We start from the raw sequence: 21,340 nt of genomic DNA, 5'->3' as shown, positions 1-21,340 counted from the left end.
CATCAGGTACTCTGCTGTATTTAGCAGAGGTTTTCTCCAATTTTTCTTTTGCTGTATATTTTCTTTTGCCTTTCTTGCTGCCCTTCACGTGTGCTCCTGGGCTTTTTCTTACCTAATCCTGTCCCTTCATGCTCAACATGCGCAACTACAATCCTTCCAGGTCAATTGCTCCTGCTTCCACCTCTTGCATGCTTCCTTTTTTATATTTGGTTTTCATCCAATAGGTCTCCTGACACTCCTGTCTAACTTGCTGATTATCAGGATGAGCCACTCCTGAGTTCGAAGGCATTGAGCAGGAATACGACGTACAAAGGATTGCTAGAGAATTTTCAAGTCTGAAAGACTCTGAGTTTCCATCTAGATTAAAAAATAATGAAGTAGCTTATTGAACTCATTCACTTGCTAGGCCATTTACAATGGAGTGCAGAAAATATTGCTGTAATGTGCCACATTACATACAATGCCCTGACACACAATGCAGTTTCTGAAGGACATTAAGTGAAGATTCCCACTCAAGAATCATGCTGCATGACACAAAGCTATTGAGCTAACTGAACATATTATAGCTATAAAACTGGATCTATAATTTTTGTATATCAGCACACAATTGAATTAAAAGTCTTTCAAACTTTCTACTACACTATGAATTCTTCCCTCCCTAACCCACCTCAATAACAAGGTTGCCCAATCAGTGTTACATTTATCTGTTTTGAGAGACGTAGCAGCAAATACAACTTGGCAAGTATAAGATGGACTGTCTGAAACACAATAAAGAAAGACCAAGTAAATGGAAGGAGCAGCAAAGAGATCTTGTACTTAGCATTGTGCCTTTGACATGAAGAAGTAACGTTTGGTTTTCACTGTCACTGTCGTAAGTTTTTTCTTAAATGACAAACAGCCACAGTAAAACCAGCACACATCAAAACTGGTGCCTATGAAGCCACAAGAAACAGTCTCAAATCTATCACTGAATCTTATGTAAGGTAACCACCTAACACGGGTCTCTAAAAGCAACAGCTGACATGAGAATCTACACGAAAACATTCAAATCTCGTTAAGCTCAGAGACCGTAAGACTGTGATATACATACATACATACATATATGTATATATGTATAGATAGATAGATACATATATATATAAAAGGAAACAAATGAATATATAAATATATATAAGGAAATAAATAATTTAAAGGAATATAAAGAATAGAAAGCTCAAAGGCAACCTCCCCTTAGGAGCTTCATCATTCTGTTGCAGAAGTGGGAGCAACTTACCAGCTCGAACCAGGCTTTCTTCTTCCCACAGTCACACATCTTTATTACACAGCAGCCTCTCTGATGATGCCACTATCTTAAAATATGCTTAATCTAGCTTAAAACATTACAAATACTTTGCAACTCATGTGATTCAGCTGTCACTGGATGGTCACATCACTGCAGCAACACACCTAAAAATCCATCATGTCAGGACAGAATTTGATTCAACTAGTCCCAGTCATGCAAAAGTGAAGAAGGGCCTTTTAAAAAGTAATAATTTAATTACAAATCTGGCAACAGAGAAAGGAAGATGCTGAACCCTTAAAAAAAGACTAAAGAACAAGAGTACTCTCTCTTAACATATATTAATTTTGTATGTTCTATTTTCAGAAAAACTTCAGCATTGTTAGTATCTGTTGTACTGAAGAAACAGATGCAATAATCTAAGAGCAATCTTTTACAGACACAAAATTAAAGAATGTTTACTAATTTGATATTTTCAATGCCAATCTTTAATATTTTACTTCATGTTCACTTTTGCAACATTCTGCCACAACGAATTGAGATGAATCACTGACAATGAACTTTGACCTCTATAAAAATAGACACTAAATGTACTTTAATGTCACAAATTACATGCATTTTCAGTGTAATTTGACTTTAAATAGCAAATAGGCAGAATATTACCAATAATCATTTCTATACACATTAAAAAATTATTTCAATTTTTTTAGCTAGTACTGCTTACAAAATATTTTGAATTATGTATTTGCACTTAATTTCATAATAATAATAAGCAAGAAAATTTATTTACTATATTAACTGGAAAGCTATTAAATCAGATCTTCCCATTTTTAATAACTAACTTATCTTGTGTGTCTGATATCTCCACTTGAAAAATTAAGAAATCTACTTGATTCACCTGTAGGTGACACTGTTGGTCTTAGCCATACAACCAAAGAGCAACAGCATTCCCGCAGTCTGGAACAATGGCGTTTCCAAACCATAAATCTTTTTTTGTTTGTTTGTTTTTTATGTTTTTATGATAGTCCTTTTCAGTTCCATTGTGTCTTGGCTTAATCCCAGCCAGCAACTGAGCCCCACACAGCCACTTGTGCAGTCCCCTCTGCTGGGATGAGGTAAAAGTGAGGCTTGAGATACAGGGTTTAATAGCTAAAGCACAAGCTGTGCACACAAGGAATTCAAAGCAGAACAAGGAATTCATTCACCACTTCCCATTGGCAGCAGGTGATCAGGGGACCCATCATGTGTAACAGTGACTTGGGGATACAAATGGTCCCTTTGAATGGCCCCCCCTCCAATTCCTCCAGCTCCGTGGAGGAAGCCCTGTGGTATGGGATATCCCTGTGGTCAGTTGGGATCAGTTGTCCCAGCTGTGTCCCCCTCCAATTCCCTGTGCACCCCCAGTACTCTTGCTGGTGGGGTGGGGAAAAAGGCAGAAAAGGCCTCGACTCTCTGAAAGTGCTGCTCAGCAATACCAAAACACCCCTCTGTCATTTACATTGTATCCAGCAAAAATGCAAACCACAGTCCATACTATCCGTTACAAAGAAAATTAACTCTATCCCAGCCAAAACCAGCACAAATTTTAATATGAAATCTCTTCAGAGACAGTGATTTATGTAAGTGCATAAAGTACAGATATATTAAAACTGAATATGCTCTGATAAAGCCTAAAGTAATGAAAAAATGTGCCCACTGGAGAGGAAAAGGAAAAAACGAAGAGTATATCCTTGTAGCAAGGGCTCTTCATCCAAATTGAGTATTTGTATTTGTACATTTATGTGCTGAAGTACAATGCCAAATATTACTTTATTACTTAAAGGGGAAAAAAAAAAGAAAAACACTCAAAACTTCTCATTTTAAAGAAGTTTACAAAAACTTCTAGTAGCCAAGTCAAGTATGAATACAATTATTTCCAATAAAAGGGAACACACTACCAAGAATGCAATCACAAAACAACTCCACCTTATATCCTATAACTACAGAATACATAAACTAAATTTTTTCCTGTTGTTCAAAATGTCTGTAATTTTATCTGGCCTCGTTTCAACTAGGTTTTTACTGCTAAACCAAAAATTACCTCCCACCTTTCTGCCCAATCAAAACAGAGATTTTAGCCAAGTGAGTCATAGCAAAGAATGCCAGTCAATTACACACTTTATCATAGTATGTGACATTTGATTATTAATCACAAAGTAGGTTTCTCAAAGCCTGCACTAAAATTCTACAGATTATGCAATTACAACAAGCAAGTAGGCATGTTAGCAAAATAAACAACTGTATCTGTCTATTACAAAAGTAAATAATTTCAAATAAAATGTAAATGCATGTCTGAAGAGTAGTGATTCTAATTTCTGAAGCATGGAAGACTGATTTTAGTGAAATCTGTCATAAATGCAGAAGCTAATTTAGGTCACAGACAGCACCTTCAGTTCCTTATAAAGGACTACTATTTTTTATTCAAATTGCTACTGTTTGATGATGTATAAGTACTTCGCCCCACTGGCAAAATCTTAGCTGTCATAGACACATATATTAATGGAAGAGTCATAAATCAGAAGGGCTTCCAACAATTTCACTAGGATACTGGAAGACTGATGCCAAAAAAAAAAAGGAAGTACTGTGCTCAAAGCATAGAATGATAACATCAGCCTGAGAAAGCAATGTAGTTGTTCCAGCAACAAAACAACAAAAACAATGCAGACAACATTTCAACCAAGCAACAAGCGTATTAACTGAACCCACTGGAAAAATATCCAACAATCTCTTATACAAGTCTAACTTCATTTATTTTCTAATAGATTTCAGCAGCAGAGACAATCAAGAATCCTACAGGTGATGTCAGAGTTTACTGCCTTTATTTCTGAGGGTTAAAGAGTTCAGTCAAAGAATTAACACCAGAGGCCCAAAGTTCCCTCTCTGCTGTTTACCATCAATATTTTTCACCTGCTTTACTATTTGCCCAAGCTGGTGTAAGGAAGTAAGAAAACTGGGAAAACCACATTCTTCATATAAATGGCACCCACAGAAGATTTCCTTCCTTGTCTTTAAAGGTCAGGAAATAACACTACAGTGCTAAAAAACTGGAATCTCGTTCTTGAGGAGAGGTAGATGGGCATATCAGCATCACAGAAATGAGCCCAGCCTGGAAGGGAGTGGGCTTTAAATATAAGGATTTTCCTCAGCCGCAGACTGCAGTAAGTGCAGATTCATCTAATCCAGGTTATGTCTTCATTTCCCTTCTGTTATTTCCTATTTTGCATCTCTGAAGAGAGTAACTTTAACTTTTCTTCCTTCTGCTTATCCATTGAAACACTTTCAGGATTCCATTTTATCCCTCCAGAAGGTGAAAAGAATGAATTTAGCCCAGCTGAGGACTTGAGTGTTACTGGTCACAAACCTGAGTGTGACTGCTATCAGCTGGGAGTGTACACTGCTTACTGGTGAAGAGACTGCCAAGATCAAAACTTTAAAACATTCCACAGCATTTCAGATCTTGCAGATGTACAAAGACACATCCCTTCTGATAATATTTTAATTATCTTGCTTTCAGAACTAATCACTTATTCAGAATTACAATTAATATTTACAGGAAAAAAATGATTAAAAGTGAGACAGAAAAAAAAAAATGCAACAGTCTGTGGCATGCCATCAAGCCTCCTTGCCCCAAAGATATCCTGGATAGTAAATTTTTTAAACACACTCTTCCCTGAAGATAGCATGACCCATGCATCAGGTAAAAAAATTTTATTTTGCACACCATGAGAACTTCTGAAACAATGGAAGTACATATGGAAACAACAGTGTGAAGTGGACTTTGGGACACAGAAATCCTACTATATAAAAAAGATTTTGATCCTTCTTGACTCAGACCTCCACTTTAGCAAGGACTTTGTTCTAAATATTTCAGTATAAATATTTTTTTCATTTGAAAGGTAAGGCTTAATCTCATTTAGAGAAAGAAAGACTTTTTTTAGATTGTGCGTAACTTTGAAAATTCAGAAGAAAAAATTTTTCTTTCAGCAAGGTTGTACTAAGGAATATTCAGGAAGTTCTCTCAAAATAGAGGCAAGTCCCTTCTTCTTTCTTTCTTTCTTTTAAATTAAATTTTGATATCTTTCTGTCCCAGTCCAAATTTTGATCAAAAGAGGATATTCTGCTATTGAAACCAGGGGTGTGCCTAGAATCCAGCACTACTTTACATTCTAGGCATACTGGAAGAGAGATTATTAACCAGGTTAAACTCTGGTTTTGAAATGAACAACTTGAAAAGCAGAGGGTTTTTCAGTATCTGTGAGCTTTATAATCCCTGGATCACTTCTGAAGGCCACTTCATGAAAGTTTAACTCCTCATACCAAAAGAGATTTCTAGATTTTATTGCATCTAACATATCCAAAGCATCATTTTGTTCCTGGAAGGAAATAGACTGGCATCTAAAGTCAACAGTAATACAGATGTTTGCAACTACTCCAAGTAAAAAACCAATGGCATGCAATAGGAGATTAAGGCCACTTGGAGAAGACTAACATCAGAGTAAGTGCTCACAGGGATGGACAAAATATACAGAATAAGCAAAAAGGAGATTAGATAGGGACAATGCACCAATAGACATGAAAATAAAATAGTACTATCTTGCTTCAAAGACACTTAAGATTGTACACTTTAGATTCTACACCATTTTTCAGTGAATTTCTTAATATAATTTTCACAAAATGCTGTAGTAATACAAATGGGATAGCAATTGACAAATCAACCTTTTAAAAAAGCCATGTTCTACAGTTATTTCTGTTAAAATGCAGTACAATACAATATCCTGTGAATTACTATTATGGGAGAAGAGCTGTCGATATTCTGAATTAAAAACATTCATTATTCTTGCTCATAAACTGAAATATTTTTGAATGAGTGTGATATGCATGTCAAGATTACATCATCTTTATTACTGTAAAGAACCACTCATCTCATGCACTTACTATATGAATAAGAAAAGTAACAGTATATCCATATTCAGCCTCTAATAGTGGGCTTTGTATATCCATGAAGTGAGAAGCACATACATTGCAGAATAGAGTGCATAGAATATAATTCTCTCAAATTTAATAAAATGTACACAGGAAAAGTAGCAGGAATCAACTTCACTATTTGCTTTTACTTAGAAGCATCTCTATACCCTATTAAAGTGCAGGAAATGAGAAACAGTATATGAGAAAAATAAAGCTGTAGATGAAACAGCAGGCACCTCAACTTTATAGCCCTCTTTTGCTTCAAATAGTTTTGGACTTGATTAGTTTTATATTGCACTTAAGAACTTGAGAAAAAAGCATTATTCCATTTTATTAGTATCAGATTCCAATAGGGAATAAAGCCTTCATGACTTAATATCAGAGTCTATTGGCTGACAGAATCTATCAGAGTGACCATCCATATTACTCAGAGGTCCTGATGCCATTTGTTGTTCTCAAAACTACTTGCCCTATTCAGCTCTGATGCTTTCGTGGTCTCTGCTTCACTTCTCACTTCTGCCTTGCCATCACAAGTAGAATTAATCAGCTAATCTTTGAGAGGTCAAAATACACTCGGTCCTTCAGGCTATTTCCTCTTGTCAAGAAAAGCATTCTCTTCAGTAATCAGACAAATGTATTTGCCAATGCAAATGCAGCTTACACAAATTCTTTTCATTTACAACACTACTGCTTACAAAGACACCACCAATACTGTTGGATTACTCGTGCTCTCCAATAAGAATTGCCCGCTTGCTCTAAATTACTCTTATTTCAAGTATAAACATCTGGGTAAAGTTAAATAGAAAAATAACCAGCTAATCACATTTGCAATAAACAAAATTCACCTGGATTTTAAATGCCAAAATTAAATCACCAATGAAAGCAGTACATGTATTTTAAAAAAATCCCAAACTAAAACCGACTGAGCTAGAATTAACTGTGGTAGGTCAGCCACTGCAGCTGGCAGATGCCACCCAACCACTCTCACTTCCCCTCCTTTCCTGGACAGGGAGAGAAAGTAAGATGGAAGAGTGTACGAGTCAAGATAAAAGACTGGGAGGTCATATACCAATTGCTGTCATGGGCAAAACAGACTTGGAAAAAATTATTACAAACTACAAACAGAGTACAATAGTGAGGAAACAAAGACAATACCTAAAAATCTCTTCCTGCTTGTCCCCCTCCTCCCAGGCTCAACTTCACTGCTTTGTTCCAAAGTTCTCTACAACTCAGGGATGGAGGTTATAGTCATTCCATAACTTCATCTCACACGTTCCTTCCTCACAGTTTTTCCCCACTCTGCTGTGCATCCCTACCACAGGATACACCTTCACAAACTGCTCCAACATGGGTCCTTTCCACAGGCACAATTCCTGCCAGGTGCCTGTTCCTGCATGAACTCTCCACGCACCACTTTTTCCTGTACAGCACCATCGACCTCTTGCAGTGTGGGATCCTCTAAGAGCTGCAGGGTGGACGTAAGCTCCACCACAGCCTTCAAAGGGCTGTGAAGGAACCTCTGCTCCAGCGCCTGGAGCACCTCCTCCCCTCCTTCTGCTCTTACCTGGATGCCTGGAAATCATTCACATTTTTGAACTTGGCAAATTAAAGCGGTATCTTTTCTAAACCGATGGTTTAGATGGTTTCGTAGCAAAATGTGAAGATAGCGTTCATATCAACTGTGACCAATGTTAAGAATCAACTCTGAAAGCAATGTGACTTTAGTTTATACAGGTTGATAGGAAGAGAACAAATATAACAGCCAGCTGCCCATTTTCTAAATGGTGGTGCAAGTCAGGTTTAGCAGGACTTTCTTCAGTACTCAGACATGACAGCAAAAAATGTAAACTTTGAATTAAATTTCTTGGACATTATGGAATTTTTAGAGTTCATAAAGAATGAGGGAGTATTTTTGTTTGTTTGCTCTTATGTGTTTGGGGGTTTTTTTAGTTCTTTTTGTTTTAAATGGGTGAATGCTCCTATAGTTTTCCCATTTTGTGCTTTCATTAAGGAAGAATGTTGTAGAAGCACATTAGGTTGAAAGCAGACTAAGGTGAGATGGAGCTTCTGATTTGATTCTGATATCCCCTTCTTTAATCAGAAATGAAATTAATGTTTATCAAATCTGTGACAGAAAAAAGATAGAGATATGTGGAGTCCAGCAGAAGCCTAGCAGTCTTGGAGATGTCTGTTTCTGTGACATCTTTCAGGCCCATGTTGACATGCAGAGCCTTGAAGTTCAGTAAATGTATACAACTCTTTCTGTGAACCTATAGGTACCTGAGTACTATGTAAATGTTACAGAAAATCCAATAACATGTTTTAAATGAATGACCTTGCTTTCTGTATAATTAATTTTTTGATCAAGAAGAACTATAACAAAAATAGAAATACTTTTCTTTAAAAAAAAAAAAATCTATATTCCTATAGAGTTTAAAAAATTATTAAATAGCTCAGAAGTGGCAGAATCAGAACTATTCAGACAATTACAGTTTCATTAATTTTCTCATAACATTTAGTTAAAAGACAGTGAATTTCTTTTTCCTGCTGTCTGAATCCCTTTAACTCCAACAATATGAGAATGAAGGAACAGAGATACATAGAGATTTATATGCTGGGGAAATTAGCCTGCTTTCAAAATTTGACCAGATTTGTTTCTAACTACTACATAATTTTAGCAACACAGAAAGCACTTATGATCTGGTCTTAACAATAACACATTTCTGTAACAAGGTTCATGACAGGCACTTCTCAAAGCAAAAGAAGAGATCTAAGAACAATAAAAGTAATTTTGCTTGTAACTGCAGGTCTGAAGCACAAAATAAAGCAAAAACATTATAGAAAACTTAATTTCAACTTCAAAATGTGAGTCTCACTTATATGTACTTATTTGAATGCGAATGCAGGCTGTTGATAATGATTATACCAACACACATCTAATACAAAACTGCTGAGGTACCAATTTAAAGGTGAGAAACATTCATACTAACTGAAGATGCAATAAAACATCAAAATAACTTTCCTTAAAAAGAAAATAAAATATATTTAAAAGGGTAATTTTCAAAAACTATTTTTAAAGTTTATAAAGGTGGAAGAATCCTTGATAAGCTTTTACTATGTTATGCTAAGGATCTTAACTTTGTTTTATGCTATGTAGGCATAAAACATTAAAAAGAAATTATCTTCTAAATTTTTTGATGCCCACTAACTTTGTGTTAAGGCCAGAAGGCATTTCTGCAGTCTGTAGAGGCTACCACTGTTTTGCACAAGATGATGCCACTCATCCATCAGCTTACAATACACTGTGCCCAGGGCCAGGCACTGCTTTCAGACTTGGTGATTACCTTATAAATCTATACTGCTCCAATTCCATCTGTATTCTCCAAACTTTCAAAAGGTAACTATAACTACATTGTATTTGTTGCAAATGCAAGGTCAAGCCATTCTATGTTTCTATGAAGGGAAATTGTCTCAGAGTTGTAACACACATCCAACACGTTAAACTTCTAACTGTGGCTTTCAGTGCATAAGATGTGGGGAGCAGGTTGGAAAACTGACTGAAGAGTCAATAAAAACTATTTTCATTTTTCTTTTTAAGTCAATTTCATTATTGATAAAATCAGAAATAACTTATTTTAAAAGCTCATGAAGTGTGTTGGAACCATTGTAATGTTAATGAATATTCAATAATAGCATTGGAAGTAAAATCATATAATGGATAATAGCATAGAAGTATGGAGCAGCAAGAAACATGGCTACCTTCTGGATGGGTATAAATGACACCATGTAAAGCATAGAGAGAGTTCCTGCTGGAAAAATGTGCTATAGACCTTTTTAATTGGAATTTTCAAAAATATTTAAAATATTTTATTCCACCATAAAGGGAATGAAAAATTAAATTCCTTGTTACCTTTTTTTTGATAGTGTTTATATCCTTAAAAAATATTTGTAGAAAAAATAATAGAGGTAGTTCCCACTGTACATTAAGGGTGCATTCCTGAGAAGGGAGACAGTTACCAATTTGTCAGATAAAGCAATGTTTCCTCATCAGGATAACCACTAGAGCTACATATAATAAATTACAAAACACATATCTTTAAATATACACTGGCAAAGTATGAAGAATGAAGCAAGCAGGATGGAAAGGAAGCAGAAAATGATCAGGATTGTCACTTAAGCACTACTTCTAACTAATACCTGACAATCACCTTATTTTTACTTCTTTCATCGTGACTGATTTGATTCACCTGAGGACAAAAATAAAGATGGTGAAAATGCAACTGCTCAGAAAAGAGGCAGAAGACAACTGTCACAGGAGATATTTATCAGGCCTTCAGTTGCCTAGAAGTACCAGTGGAGATCTTGTGAAAATGTTATCCAGCCTGAAATACCAGCATCTACTTCAGCTGATGACCCTACTCTCTGCCTTTTACTGCCTTACACAGTATATGTATGATACATACTGTCCCTGCACATATAAATTGTGTGCATGCATCTACCTGCTGTAGCATTAATTCTTACAGGAAAAACTGCTTTTCTGTTAAACAAAGGTACTTCATTACTTACACTACTAAAGGCTAGAAAACAGAGCAATGACTGGCAAAGCAAATCTGAAACGATAAAGAAAGCAGCAACACCTATCAGAGTATTCGTTTCTGAGAAATGTGCGAATTAGAGAGGCTGACAAGTAAAATGAAGTTTTGTAGCAAGAATCAATTTAATACAGGGTTAAAAAATGGTGAAAGAAACCTGCATGGATGAAGTGGTTTAAAGTGCCTAGTTGAGCAAAGAAAGCTCACGAGTTTTGATAGAAAACAGTATATGTGCAGAACAATAAGCAAGATCCAGCACAAGCAAGTGCTCCTTCCTCAGTTTCTAGCATGCTACATATTTGCTGTGCACTTCGTCATGCAGCAATAAAACACTGCACACTGCTTGTGGGAGCTCAGCACATCACTCCTGATGTCCAGAGCTACCGAGAGAACCCTTGGGGGGCTCGGGAGTCTTGGAATGTTGCCAAAAGAACTTGGTGGCTTGATTTTGATCCATCTAGAGATGTGCCACCGATGTATGAAGAAATGGAACCTGCGAGAATCACTTGGGTGTAAATGGTGAAGAGAAGATATCATTATAGAGTGAATCACAAATTTTGGGGTTTTGGTACAGGGGGGTTGCAGAGACAAGATGGAGGAATCAGGGTGTGCCACCAGGCTCTTCTTTCTTCTTCCTGTCTTCCATCTTCTAGAGTGGTGTTGGCATTTGGGGATTAGTCTGAGATGAGAGTGTAGTTAGTGACGAAGATGATAGGTATTGGGGACAAAAGGTAAATGTGATATACGTCGTTTTTGTTATAAAAGATACGGCCGCCTTGGGGGTGGACAGAGTGCCTTTGGCTGCCGTGCTGGTCAGATCCTTCAGGCAGAGAAAGGACTTTATAGAAAAGAAATAATAAACAATTCTGAAGACCGAAAAAACCTAGCGTCCAGTCTCATACTTTGAAGCCCAGCGTGCAAGAACCATCCTGAGCGTGTATGAGGGCAGAGACAGATAGCCGACCCCATAACTGCTGGGCTTCAGAATCTTCATTAAAAGTAGTAGCAATTACACTGGTAACTCTTGGATTGGCATCATCTCTCATCCTCACCTTCTACATTTCCGAATAATCATAAGACTGACTAGATACGACAAACAAGAAAAAACAAAAAATTTTTATTTTACTGTCCCAGAATTTTAGCCTTTATATTTTTTTCCTTTTAAGCTTTCCAATGTTTTGAAGACCAAAGGCACAAAATTGAGCACAAGCAAAACTGAAATTTATCAACACTTTAACTATAGTTTCTTTGAAAAAGTAGGAACTGAGTTTTGGGTCACAAATACAATAGCTTCCAAATTTTACCTCTACTGGAGACCATTTCTCTTTCACCTCCACTCTCCCCAAAGGTTTTGAAACTACAAATACACTTCAGATTAGTGTTTCTATACTACGACATACATAGGAAACTGTAAAAATCCCTTTAAGGTAAATTTCAGGCAAAAAAAGCTAATTTCAAAGCAATGAAATGAGTCCATGGCAGGGGGAAAAAAAAATTTTATCCACATCCTCCCTTTTCTATTTCTTCTTGATTTATATACATCAATCTGCTTTAGCCTCTTCTCCACAACAAAATTAAGAATTATGCTAGTAGTGGCATGCTGGATGAAATAAAAGAGCCTGATGAACCAGACAGTCTTCCTACACTGAAGTTACTAAGTTTCTCTAAGTTAATACTCTGTAAATTCCCATTACTAGGGTAAAAAAATTCATCTTTCTAAACTATTTCCCATATAAATTTTTTAATAAAGCCTGAAATATTTTTTCTTTCTTTTGTTCCCTTACTTTTTTTGCTGGATATAAGCAGAGTACAAATAATGAGGTGAGATTGTAGGAATTATATTGCTGACTAGAAGAGCAAGCATAAATAGCACTTTTCCATTCTACATTCATTCTGTTCATCCAGCTTTGTCTTTACATTCAGAGCAGGCTTTTCTACTGTCACTTTCAGTTTCAGCAGTGATTACACATTATCTCTCTCTCTATTAAAACTATGATCTACTTGATTATGTGCCCTAGCTGAAAAGTACTGTGAAAACAGGAAGCAATCTAAAATGGTAATTTGGTGTATCTAAATAATTTCAATTACTAAAAGTTCCTACAAAACTTTTTTAATTTTGTAAACTCAGATTTTAGGTAGATGGTGTTGCAAAGTCACTCTGATAAACTACCAGTGATTTTACTGTCACTCACTGATGTTAGTTTGCTATTTATTGGTTACACATTGTTGTAACTGTTTGTACCAATATGTATGCATATATATCTTCTAATTGCTATTCACAGCTTCATACTGGATAACTGCTAGAGTGGTCCTCCTAATCATTAATTACATACTTACATATATTCTTGCCATGTGAAGGGTTTTTCTCTCCACTCACCATAAAATTGTTAAATACCTCAAGATAAGACTGCTAAAATATCACTCATCTGGATCAATGATTACTACATTTATAAACATTCATATTGATAATATAACCAGTTCTTTTTTCTGTTTCTTGGACCAGGCAAAAGGGGAAAGGGTAATCACATGGAACTGTATGCAAGAACAAGTATAGAAGTATCTTAAAATTTTGGAAAAACGGTATTTCACTGTCACAAACAGGATTTGCCTGAAATAAATATGGCAAAAAGTGTCTGCTGAAACAAAATAATCTCCATTTATTTAAGCCTATTTAAGGGGCCAAAAACCCCACAAATTTTATTCATTTCTATGAATGTTCAAATGTATAGCCTATTGATATCTTTACTTTTCAAGGACAAATGAGGAACAGTAAGATCAGCCATTAACAGGAACCTACAATTTTTGCTTGTTGCTGGTTATTTTTGGTTGGTTGATTTTTTTTTTTTTGTTTGTTTCTTTAAAAAAGAAGGTAAGTGTTATTTTAATATATTAGCAACAATGTTGTTACAGCATTTTGGATTTATTTGGAACGTATCACTTGCAGACGGAACTTACAACTTCTCAAAGATGGTTTTTACTGAAGAATTCTGAACTTATATCAGTGTACATAATCACTGTAATTACAAATGTAATATTAATGTTTCAGCTGCTTCACCAATACCGTTACAAAGAGTTTGAAGAGCAGTGTACCTATGAAAAGGTATAAATACACACACAGAGAACAGTATTTGGAAGGATTAAGCATACCTGTGTTCGCAGAATTTCGCCTTTTGACAGTTGCATATCACCAGTCAACTCTTTCACAGTAATGCCAAGTGGCTCCAGACGCTTGCTGAAGTAATTTGTCATTTCGGCTGCCAAAGCCTTCATAGGAGCAACATACACAATCTGCACCAAAACAACACTCACTTGATAAATGAGCAAACCTCACAATGTCGTTTGTTTCATGGCAACCATTACAAATCACAATTTATTGTGAAATATGATGCCAGGCACTTACAGTGAAAAATCTTAATAGTGATATATGAAAAGTAGTTATCTTTGTTGGATAAGTGTGCAGCTGTTTAAAGGACAATGGATTTTGTTTATACAGCCTCATCGCTTTGAAAATTGGTTCTGCATGAAAGCTAAATGCATTTTCATAGCTTTTTATTCACATAATAAGATTTTTAGAACACAAATAAGAATAGCTTTAATAATAATGAAGTAGATCAAAACTAGCCTTATCTTTAACTTGGAAAAGTCTAATATCCTTGAAAACTTCCTGATTTCATATTCAATGTACGACATACAATAGATTTTACCTTGCAAGTTAAAAAGCTGTTATTTGGTTCATTAAACTCCTACCTTAAACTCATCCTTTTTGATAACACCATGCTGGACATGCTGGCGAATTTCATGAAGGATTGTCAGCATGGCAATGTTCGTCTTCCCAGCTCCAGTGGGGGCACAGATCAGCATGTTCTCGTTTGTGTTGTAGGCAGTCTCAAAAACTATAGACTGGATTCGATTTAGCCTTTTCATGCCTTTAAAAGCAAGTTGTCCAATCTGTTGGAACAAACAGCACACATATCTTGGATTTTTCATAGATGTTTGTAAATCTGTGTGTGTATCTATGCATATATTAAAAGAACACATGGAAACATACCTTCAGATACCTGTTGTAATATATTTATTATTCAGAGTTTTTTTATTCTGACCGTACCACATCTACTCAACCCTCAAATAGGGAATCAATAAATGAAACAAGTTATAGCAGGATAACATCTGTGAAAATCAAAATCTTTAGCCTCATACTATTTCACCACCTAATTTTTTTACTGAAGAGTGGGACCAAAACCAATATGCAATAAAATATGGAAATATTAGTAACTAATCATCAGTAAAACAGCATTAACAGGAAAAGAACAACAGACATCTCAAAATCTAAGATGAAAAACTATGACTACTCTACTGGAAGAGGAGGCAGCAAAACAACTGAACTCATTAAAGTTCAATTTTGCAAAAACAGACACATAAATTCAGTGAAAGCTTTCTCTTGCATCTTCACCTTACAATTGTCCATGTTCAGACCTTTCTCCAACAATATTCACAACAAGCTGCAGTACCAGAAGGAACATAAAACTTGTATGTGTAGTCCAAAACAAACTTAGAGAATGTTTTGAAAAAATAAATTTTATAACTGATACAGGAAATTATGCTTATAATAATTTAATGCATGTTTAAATCTTATAAAGTACAAGTCATCAGTTACAGTAATACTTTGCTCCCACTGGTTTTCTGAAAAATTATATTTTTACCAAGAAAGAACCACTGTACAGAGACAGCAGTAATTCCTACATTTGAAGATTACAAAACCTTCACAACTGTGGAACAGCCCTTAAAATATAAAATTAATTTTCTAATGAACTTACTTTTTCCTAGTTACTTTTCACAGATGTTTAAAATAGACTGCAGAATGCATAATTATTTTCTTTCTATAGATTTAATTACCTGCACTGCTTCTACTACAAAAAATGAAAAGAATCTTACTGATATATTTGAAGATTGTAATTTTTACTTTACTTGTAGGGAACAACTAAAGTACAGTAAAGAACAGGCCTCAAAGAATCTTCTGAAGTTTTTTTCCATTATTCTGGGTGCTTGAATTAATATACAGTGCTTTTCTATGGTAAAAGCCTCTCCAACACCAAATTTTCTTCCCAATCCATTCCAATACTCACCAATTATTTGAGCAGGACCTCCCCAAGTAATGCAAGCCTAGTAATGATAACTTCAACAGCTATTTACATCAAATACTTAATTTTGCAACAAACGAAATTAAGTCTATCATTATGCTGCAGCTTCCTTGTAGTAGCCTCATGTGAGGGCCTATGATACAAATTCCAAATTGAGACTGACTATTTTCACAAAATAATGGAAATGCTCTACTCTTAAATCTATAGGAATGATGTACTTATTGACTAACCAACTGTAGTGTTATTTTAGATGGCTTTGAACATGAAAAAACAACATTCACTGATATAGAAGTCAATGAAAATGCTATGCAATCAACACACTTTCTTTTTGAAAAAGGTCCTTTTCAAGTTAACAGTGCCTTTGTCTTGGAGCTTTTGGGTTGAAAACTTCCTACACCGGACTGAGAAAGTAAGTACTATTCAAATCATGAAGTTCATTTGTATTTGTAGGATTGAAAAATCTCAAATATATCCAAACATCTATTTTAAACCATTGTCGTTGGGGAAGAAAAATAAAGAATCTAATGCAACTAATTTGTGCACTTTTCATCAAGTTTGTACAGATTTGTAAAGGTTGAATTTCAGGATTTTAACAATTTTCACTGTCACTGCTATTGCACAGTTTATTCTGCTTGCAACACTACATGAAGAAAGCTTTTTTTTTTTTTTTTTTGCACCAATTTTTGTATAAATAAGGTATACTTTGTGTGTCATCTTCAAAATTCATTTCATCCTCATGAATGAGACTCATAAAGTATTAAAGGTTTCTGGGAGACCTGTTGAATATCTCGGTGCTATCAGGGTTCAATCAGCTATTTGTATGGCCTCATTAGTCATTTTAGGTTTCTAACTTGCCTGCTACTTCATTTTGAGATTTCTTGACAACTCTTTGTAATTGGTTATGATTTTCCTTTCCCCTCCCATTCCATTGAGCTGCTTTTAGAAGCTATTATAAACACATAAAGTTCACACAGATGACCACCATTTAGAGTGTTTATAACAAAGAATCTACAGAGAGAAACTCACAAATACAACTTAGTGATTACAGAATTGAACTAATAAAGCACTACATTACACAATATTACATTATTTAAAGAAGCAGTTTTTAAACAAAAGCAGAAACATTGCTGTCTAAATGAAGTCCAGCCTAAGTATCTTCAGAAATGGATGACAGGAATTTTTCACAGTCACCCAGCTGAATTTGTGTGGCTCTACACATACAGATCACCTTACAGCAGTGTGATTGCTAATACCCTTAAATAGATCTTCAGTTTTCTTAAACTACTGCCTGTAAAAATAGGCTGTTCCAGCTTCTCTTAAACTTTAAGAGTGCAGCATAAAACATCTTTTTCCTTTCCTTCTGGCAGAAATTACATATACTATAGCCCCAGGACATGCAATTGTAAGCAAAAAATAAACACATATTTACAAAAATAAAAATAATTTCCTGCCTCTTTTCCAATTGGAAAATATTAACACCATGGATTAAGACTGACTTGGTAAGCAGCAATAAAAAACCAAATGTTCCAGAAAAAAATAGAGGAAGCTGTGTAGGAAGTTAGAAAAATTAACTTCAGCTTGTTTTCTAGAAAGATGCTAAGCCTATTGAAACAGGAATATTAAGAGTAGAATAAAAATCAACCAAAAAAACCTAAAACCAAAACAAACCCCCCCCCCCCCCCCCCAAAACAACACAAACAAACAACAAACCCAAAACGAAAAAAAAAAACCACAAAAAAGCCTGGTTAAGAACTAGAAGTACTTTTTAAAAATAATGGTATTATTTTTAAAAATTAAAAATTATTTTAAAAATTATTTTTACATTTTTTAAAAATATAAAAATTATTATTCTGGTTCTGAACCAGAACCTAGTTTTTCATTCAACACACCAATTAATTTTCAAGCCGGCATTCACAAATCAATATACAACATTCAGAATCACAAAACAGTCAATGAATAATCTTTCAAAGTGGGCTCTGCAGGAATTTACTAAGGATTAAAAAAGCTACAAGAGAAAGTACCTCCAGAGGAAAAAAATATCCTAAGACATCTTCAAACTAAGTCCCCATTAACTTAAAAAATACTATCTTTCTTCTAAATTCCATTTTACTCCATGCAGTAAGTACGAACGCATAATCCGAAAGCAGTAGTTTTGCCCTTATAAAATAGTAAGGAAGCATACAGAAATGCAACAGTATGCATGGAAGTCCACAGTTTGACAAAGGTACTAGAAGATCTGCTTTTTTAAATTGTCATTTGCATATACTACATATTTTTTAAGTGCAGAACATTTTTTCCCCCTCTGGCACATAAACATCAGCTTCTACAGACCAATTCCTTTCCAGAGAAACCAGTGAAACCCTCTCTTGCTTAAAGGACTGGTAGCCACTGGATGGCAGAAAGTGATTTTTATTGAAAATGAAGGAGATGCAACATTTTTAGCCTTCTACAGCTGATTTATCCCTAGAATTCAACACAAACCATAGGAAGTTTGAGTAGAATCCAATCTGAATGTTACTCTCAACTAACGGGATTTCAAGCCTGAGATGATGCCATTTTTACACAAGTATGAATCAATACGAAAAGCCACCGAGAAGCAACGCTTTCCACAAACCAGATGATACTCAAAGCAGCTGTGACGTGAATGAATAAATCTCATGATTTTACTTCAGTAAGCTTTCCAATTCTTTCCCACCAAATTTATTGTTACAAAGAATGCATTTATGAATAAATGAGATTACACTTAATCAAGATATTCTAAACCAGGAATTTAATCAGAAAGATATTTGTGTGTTGGTGCTCTGACAGCAATTTAAAAATAGGACAAATTTGTTTAAGTCATTAAAAAAATATTCATGAACAAGTCCATACAGTTCAGTCTGCATGCAAGCTTCAGCTCAGAAACACAACTGCTTCAGCAACACAATAGTGGCAGCATCTTCTCTAAACAGCACAGACTATCAGCACTTAAGACAGAGTTTTAGCCATGCAGTTCATCACCAAGACCTTGTAGAAATGCTCCATAATGATGACTTCTTCTGTCATATTATAACAAAGTAATAAGATTACTACCCATTTATCTTAGAGATTATCCACTGCACCCATAAGCCAAGGCTGAGCTTTCAGTATTTTCTCCACTCATTGGCTTAATTTTAATGTAGAATTATTTTATGCAAAGTACCTTATGTATCTCAGGTGAAACAAATCCCATTTTGCAGTCAGCTGTTCTGCTACACTCTCAGTTAAAAAACTAATTGATCTAACTGGTAATAGTATGACTAATCCACGCTTTTTTACATAAAACCCATGAAATTCAGGATGCGAAGCTCTGATGTTCCTTGCTCTGACACATAACTAATCTCTAGGTCATCTTTCCCCTCCACTGTCCCCTAGAATGTTGTTGGTTAAAACACATATCTATGCATATATACTCATACGCACACACAAACGTATGTCTTTATATGTATGTATATACACATACACATTTTAATAAATACATTCCCCCTATCCTTCTGAATTATGAATAATTAGTAGTTCCCCCCTGCTTTCTAATTATGCATCTATACACTGAAAGCACTTTTGTGCCAGTGTAAATCCTATTTTGTTACTGAAGGTACACCCAGAAATAAACAAAGATGTTATACCTGGGGACTTCCACAGCTTCCCTCTCCTGATGATACTTTTCATATTCTGCTACTTACATGAAAAAGTGGTAGCTTGTGAGATTTAGGAAGAGTATTAAATAAAAATGCAACTATATAAATAGCATAAAAGTAAAATTATTTTTATATCATCTTAGGAGAACTATTTGAGAATATAATTTCCTACCTGCCCCAAAGACTGAAATGTTGTCTTTCAAAGTGTGCATATACATTTTAAGCAAAGGCTCATAACATGTAAAAGAAAAACTGCATGATGTTTGGATCTGCTCCATTTAGCACCAAATCATATCAGTGAGATTTCATTGGACTTAGGGGAACAATCTCTGCAGGAACAAGTAGCATACACAGAGATATGAAAATTATACAAGCGTACCAAATAGAGCTTACGACTGGCTTTGGGCCATTATCAGCATTACAATTTCTTCAAGTAAGTACAAATTATACCTCATCCAGAGTGTAGTACCTGAAGAGTTATGTGCTATAAAGGAAGCTTGGAGTAAAACTTGTTAGACAGATGCAAATAACAAAGGGCATCAGAGAACCAGCAGCTTATTTCAACACCATACCTGCTACACCTGACTAGCCTAGAACTGAAAGCAATTCTTGCATGGTATGGGCTGTTGGGGTCACTATTAGCAGTAACCACAGATGACAGAATCATTTAACTTAGAAATCATCCAGTTCAGCCCCTCTGCTCAAAGCAGGATCCTTTACACCTACGCAGTTACATTTCAACTATCAACCAGGATGGAAACTCCACAACCTTTCTCAGCAAAGTGTACCAGTATTCAACCACCTCACAGTAAAAAATTACTCTCCTCTGTTCAGATGAAATTTCATGTGTCAATTTGTGCCCATTTCCTCTGGTGCTGTCACAGGGCACCACTGATGAGAGTCTGGCTCCCTCTTTATTAATCATTCTTCCATCAGGTATTCATATACACTTGTCAGATTCCCCCTGAGCCTCCTCTTCAGCTCTCTCACACTCTCCTCACCCAAATGATGCTCCAGTCTCTTAATAAGATTAAGAAGTCAGAAGAATTCCTAGAAGTGACAAATAATGAACCATAAGGGTAAAATTATATTCTGATATTTTAGCCCAAATAAGGCTTCTTTCAATATGTTCTTAATTGGAATGAAACATCTTCTTTTAGAAAACTACAGAGTTTATATTTCAAAATGATCACCACATTCACTTGTTAATGCAGTAAGTATTTAAGTAGCAGTGGCCATCAGAAACCAGGGGAATTTCCATACTTTCCACTATATTAGGATCTTTAAACTCAAAATGAACACTGCAAAATTCTCCTGGGTTCTAACAGAGTTCATTGGAGTAAAAGGAAGTCTCCTGAGAAAAAAAAATAATTATATATTCATTCTTTATTAAAGGATCACCCCAGCTCAAAGTCACCACAACACAAAAATGATGAAAATTATTATGATTTTGCTTTTTTGGGAATGCTGCTTCTAAATTGTTATTAAACATTGTCTATCCAAACCTTTTATACTTCACATTTGCCAAACACTGAGAGTTTTATTGAATTACTCAATTCTCAGAAATGTCAAAATTATGGGCAGTTCATAACAGTGAGTGCTGTTCAAGAAACAAGCTTTCAGTAAAGAAGATCCAGACTCCACCCAGAGAAGTCCAGAATAGTTCCATTA

General features: G+C 35.3%; 1 protein-coding gene across 5 annotated transcripts in view; it reads right to left on the bottom strand.

Annotated features, from left to right (window-relative positions):
* The window catches only part of ASCC3 (activating signal cointegrator 1 complex subunit 3), a 251,354-nt gene that overhangs the window by 170,662 nt on the left and 59,352 nt on the right, over positions 1-21,340 (bottom strand). For all 5 annotated transcript variants that reach the window (XM_059842392.1, XM_059842389.1, XM_059842391.1 and 2 more), the window contains 2 exons: positions 14,623-14,823; positions 14,023-14,163 (listed from right to left, as the gene is read on the bottom strand). In XM_059842392.1, the coding sequence (XP_059698375.1) occupies positions 14,023-14,163; positions 14,623-14,823 (342 nt within the window). The remainder of the gene's footprint in view (positions 1-14,022; positions 14,164-14,622; positions 14,824-21,340) is intronic.

The sequence above is a fragment of the Haemorhous mexicanus genome, chromosome 3 (genome assembly GCF_027477595.1).
Source record: "Haemorhous mexicanus isolate bHaeMex1 chromosome 3, bHaeMex1.pri, whole genome shotgun sequence".
In the NCBI taxonomy this organism is placed as follows: Eukaryota; Metazoa; Chordata; class Aves; order Passeriformes; family Fringillidae; genus Haemorhous; species Haemorhous mexicanus.
The sequence above is the reverse complement of the archived record's forward strand: the minus strand, read 5'-3'. Positions and strand labels throughout refer to the sequence as shown.